General features: G+C 43.2%; 1 protein-coding gene across 1 annotated transcript; it reads left to right on the top strand.

Moving 5' to 3' along the window:
- Nucleotides 1–236: 236 nt before the first annotated feature.
- On the top strand, nt 237–5,032 carry LOC135106934 (zinc transporter ZIP1-like). The gene is made up of 6 exons (XM_064016387.1): nt 237–723; nt 1,828–1,932; nt 2,212–2,383; nt 2,474–2,637; nt 2,945–3,104; nt 3,507–5,032. Exons 1-6 carry the CDS (start codon nt 490–492, stop codon nt 3,725–3,727), a joined length of 1,056 nt encoding a protein of 351 aa, XP_063872457.1. The 5' UTR covers nt 237–489; the 3' UTR covers nt 3,728–5,032.
- Nucleotides 5,033–5,661: the final 629 nt, after the last annotated feature.

Genomic DNA, 5,661 nt, shown 5'->3' with positions numbered 1-5,661 from the left:
ATAAGTAAAATGTATATGAATGAGCTTATGGGTGTACATGAGGGCACGTACGCAGAGCCCAAACAAACTTGCACTTAATCGCCGGCATATATACCAAAGGACCAAATCCTCTGTTTCTCAAAAGTGCACTTTAAAATGTGTGGGGGCGGGGTGGTTGGTAACATTGTGCATATGCGAGATGCCAGCCTGGCACAACAGGTGGACATGGTCGAGCAGGGTAGTGGGCGGGAAGGGAAGGTGACGGGTGGGCACACAACTCAAACACCCCATCAGTGTGTCAGCTGAGAGGGTCGGTGCCAGACGTAGATCCTGTCCTTGCTATTACTAGCAACTGGCTATAAGAGAGAAGGACTTGCCTGGGGTAGACACACTGACAACACACAGTTGCAACTCCGCAGGAGGCAGCGAACTTACCCGCTGCGATACCTCAAGCTCTAACAAGTCATTCCGCTCCGTCACTCAGCAGCAGAGACAACACAGACACTAGTGATGGAGGTGTACAGCTTACAGTTTCTCTTTATGGGGATTATCTTCCTCCTGACAACGGGAGTGGGCCTGGCACCGGTGCTCCTTCGCGGAGTGTCCAAGAAGTTAGTGACTCGTGCTGTGATTAGGCACCGAATCCTCTCCTGTGCGTCTTGCTTTGGGGCAGGAGTGTTCATCTTTGTATGCTTCATGGGACTACTTCCCGCCGCGGATCGCAAGTTTCATAATTTTCTGGAGGTGAGAACTTGAGCACAGTTTCTAATGATCCATTCCTTATAAACAGCTGATATTCGTGATGTGTGTTTTGTGCTACCGTGTCACAGTGAGGGTTGAAATGGCATGCTTAGATCAGTGGTCTAGTCACCTGGAGCTCACACTACCTGCGCACTACGACCAGCTCTTTAAACATATCCATGTTTTGGAGAGAAAGAGTTACGGTCGTAAAATTTTAAATATTTGTTTTGGATTTTAACATATCATTGTTATCATATTTACATTTTAAAGTAACACACACACACACACACACACATCCATTCACACAGAAGCAATACATAAGATTTATTCTCGTCCAAATAGTCTTATTGTTACGGCCTTTCACCTTGTATCACTACCAGTAATGTTAGACATAATACGAAACGAATTAGGCTAAGTGGGTAAGTAAGCACATGCAGGGCTTGACACTAACATCATGGGGTCTTAATCAATCTAAAAGTGATAGGTGGTGGATGATCTTGAAACTGCTTCGGGTACGCTTTTAAATGTCATTGCAACAGAAAGACCATAGCACAAGTTGCGTTCGTGATATGTACCGTCTGATTTTATTTACCCTTTATAAGCATGCAAGATACTATAATGCAATGAGGTACAAGTCAATTAGTGTTCAGGGTTAATGTGTATTACGAGTAAGGAAGACGTATCAAGAGGCAAGCGACGTTTAGTGTGTGTGTGTGTGTGTGTGTGTGTGTGTGTCTGAATGAATTATCTTCCCAGTTATGTTTCCTTTACTGAAATAACTTCACAGTATCTTAAATCGCTCTCTAATTCCGTGTAATGAAAACATCAAACATTCGCAGTAAATGATTAGACAGATTTATGGATGAGGATGGTAGGTGGAAATAGGTAGGTATATTTCATACAGGGACTGCCACGTGTAGGCCTGATGGCTTCTTGCAGCTTCCCTTATTTCTTATGTTCTTATGATCTAATCTAATCTTGTACCTTCACTGTTATCTGTTGCCTCCTCGACCTCTCCAGTGCTCCCGATTAATCACCCCCTTGAGATGATTACCATAACTTGAAGCAAACAATCCCCACGACACTAACATCACACGACTCGCACAGGAACTGGGCCACACGGACGAAAGCTGGGAGGCCTTCGCTGAGTTTCCATGGGGATTCTTCGTCGTCATTTGCGGCTTCCTTATCATCTTTACCATCGATAAATTGGTATGGTCTAATTATTATACTGCATTGAGAGAGAGAGAGAGAGAGAGAGAGAGAGAGAGAGAGAGAGAGAGAGAGAGAGAGAGAGAGAGAGAGAGAAAGAGAAAGAGAAAGAGAAAGAGAAAGAGAAAGAGAGAGAGAGAGAGAGAGAGAGAGAGAGAGAGTGCGCGCGCGCGGGCGTGTGTGCATGCCTGAAAATGCGTAACCACATACAAGATAATTTTATCGTAATCACCCTTATCATAATGGTAGAGGACAGCAAACCCATGTGTCACCTGACAGGTCCATGTGATAGAAAACGAGCGCCGTGGAGGCGAAACGAGCAATGCTACCTCCAGCACCCTCTTGGCCAAAGCCTCCACCGACCCTGCAACACACAACCCAGACCCCGAGAGTAATGGCGTCCCTCCGCCAGACTACGTCAAGGAGAGTCACGTTGGACACGAGCATGGCGGTAAGGACCCGTGTCAGTTTATTATTTGCGAAGGAACATCTCGCACACATCGATGTTCTTTTAAATCCTAATAACCATTCTGGATTGCAGGTCACGGCGTGCCCACCTCGATAATCTTCTTGCTAGCACTGGGTGTGCACTCACTCTTCGAGGGCATGGCCGTGGGCCTCCAGACCCAGAAGGAGAAAGTATTAGAATTTTCAGTCGCTGTGTTGGTGCATGAGCTTGTTATGGCATTTTCCTTCGGCATGGAGGTGAGTCATTCCTATCGCTGCTTCATATTTTCCGCACGCGCGCGCACACACACACACACACATACACACACACATCATACACACACATCATACACACATCATACACACACACATCATACACACACATCACACACACACGCATCACACACACACGCATCACACACACACACATCACACACACACACATCACACACACACACATCATACACTCACACACACACACACACACACACACACACACACACACACACACACACACACACACACACACACACACACATACTATATGGTACTGTTGTGTTCTCAGGTCAGTTACAATACTACGCTGAGTCGGTGGGGCAAGGCTTTATACGTAATCATCTTCACCTCCACCATCCCGCTGGGCATCGCTGCCGGGGTGGGTCTGCAGTCAGCCAACTCAGCCTATAGGGAAATTGTGTCTGCAGTGCTCGAGGCCTTTGCGACAGGTAACTGACGCTGTAATTTTCCTTGTATGCGAATTTGCATACCGAGAATTAAAGTCATGAATTGAAGTCATTGCATCAGCTGTGTGGTGCGGGTGGTAATTGATCACTGGTAAGTTTTTGGATGGCTGGTGAATATTTTTTTTTTGTGAAAACTGTTTGTTTAGCAATGTTTGGCAAGCAGGCAATGCTTTCAAGGATGAATGATTGAATGCGGTAAAGCACGAAAAAATAGCAGCTATGAAGTTCGTGGAACTGGAGAAATAATGGGACTTGTATGATTACTATGATATTTTTTTTAATTATTACACACACACACACACACACACACACACACACACACACATATACATACTTTATCGTGTTACACTGTCATTATTCAATTTACCTTTTATTTTCTCTTAGGTATCTTTATCCACGTGATATTCATAGAGGTTCTGGCCAAGGAGTTCCCGCACCACCACCACCACCACCACCATCACCACCATGATAATGAGCTGGAGGCAGAATCCACGAAGACCAAGCCCACCTCCGAGGTGTGCCTTCTGCTGGAGAAGGTGGTGTGCATCTGCTGTGGCATAGCGACCCTCATTCTGCTGAGTGTGTTCATGCACGCGCACCACTAGCTGCCTCTTCTCTCGCCAGGACAGCCATTAAAATGAAACTCATGCACACTTTTGTTCCTGTTCAGGGGATGACAATGCTCCACTGAGAATACTGACAAAGTCTGTTGTCCCCGATAAGATGAATCGGAGACTAGGACTTATGGGAAGCAAAATCCTACGACAAGCGGATGTAAGGGCTCATTCCGTTGACGAAGCGTGATACATTTACAAGAACAACGGAAGCAAGATACAAGGACGGATTATTCATTCCTGTGCACAGTATTCAGGAACATGTTTCCCTTGCATTCCCTGCCGCGTCTTGTGCGGGCCGCTGGGCGTGCCCAGGCAGGAGAACAGGCTTATAGTATTACATGTACTTTTAAGATGACTTCTAGTCTTCCTATGTCTTGCTTTTGTACATATTCTACTTGTCATGTTTTTGTACATATTCATCCTGTATTTTGCTTTTGTACATATTCTACTTCCTTGTGTACATGCGTCAGAACAAACTGCACTTGCAATGAACGATAAGAATTTTTTTTTTTTATTCTTTCTATTAATAAATCTGCTTTTAACCAAATTTCAGTTATCTAAAGGAATACATCCTTTAATGAAATGTAGTAAACAAGTAAACAACAAGTAAACAACAAATTAGAACAACAAGAAAGTGGACACCTCTGTGAGAGGTGGCAAGGCACAGTGTTCCCACAACACGCTGGTTCCTCTGGTGATATCCTTGTCTGCCGCATTATCATTTTCGTTTTTTCTACTGAACGAAAATAATTGTTCAGATAAGTACTTAAGATAAACTAATCACAAGAATTGTGCCTCAAGATATTTCTTTGTTTTCCTTCATAATATTTTTATCTGATAATTGTTACTTTTTTGTGCGTATTATTCATTCTCCGTATCATTACAATTATCACTGCTTATTAACATTGTTACTGCATTCATTCTCCATATCATTACAATTATCACTGCTTATCAACATTGTTACTGCTACTACTGTTACTACTACTATCACCACTACCATCATCATTACCAATACCATTACTGTTGTTACTATTGTATCTATTGCTTCTGCTAATACAGCATGTATATGCAGGAGCCGGCTGACTTCGCTATTTTAACATTAAAAAAAAATATATATATTTGTAAGAGGGAATTTTAATTAGTGTTTGCCACTCTTATAACATCGCCGTGTGCGGTGCCTGTGAGCACTTCCAGGTTGAATTACCTTGACAGTTTAAGAGCAGGAAGTTGTGAATGGCGTTCATGCAGACACTTACAAATAAACCTACCTTATTGGCGGAGATTACGTATTCATCTGTGTGTCTGTCTGTCCGTCCGCAAGATGTATCAAAAAGTAATTCATGGTTTTTCTTTTTTCTTTTTTTTTTTTTTTTTTGAGGGAAAGGTAAGCCTTGGAACGAGAGACAACAGTGATTGCTGGTGATAAAAATTCCGTATATGCATACGTATGCCGTGCTTCTATGTTACGTGTTTCTCGATTATAACACATGAAGGAGACTCAATTTCGTGAATGAGAATGACAGGTGAAATATAGTTTGGTATGTTTCATAAAGAGACTGCCACATGTAGGCCTGATGTCTTCTTGCAGCTTCTCTGATTTTTTTCTAATTTCTTCTTTTTTGCCAAGTCACCCATCCTTACCTTTTCTCGTGGTATAGTCCACAGAGAATGTCACATTTAACGATGGTATACACGAGCTCTTTGGATGCCTCCTAGTTTTCGTAAAGACGGTTTCATCTCTCTCTCTCTCTCTCTCTCTCTCTCTCTCTCTCTCTCTCTCTCTCTCTCTCTCTCTCTCTCTCTCTCTCTCTCTCTCTCTCATTCGTCACGTATATGCATCAATGACAAACTCTTGCATTTGTGTCGACGTTCCCAGTTTTTTGTATTACATCCTCAGCCGTATAACATCACCAGATCCTCAC

This window comes from Scylla paramamosain, chromosome 14 (genome assembly GCF_035594125.1).
Source record: "Scylla paramamosain isolate STU-SP2022 chromosome 14, ASM3559412v1, whole genome shotgun sequence".
Taxonomy (NCBI): domain Eukaryota; kingdom Metazoa; phylum Arthropoda; class Malacostraca; order Decapoda; family Portunidae; genus Scylla; species Scylla paramamosain.
The sequence above is the reverse complement of the archived record's forward strand: the minus strand, read 5'-3'. Positions and strand labels throughout refer to the sequence as shown.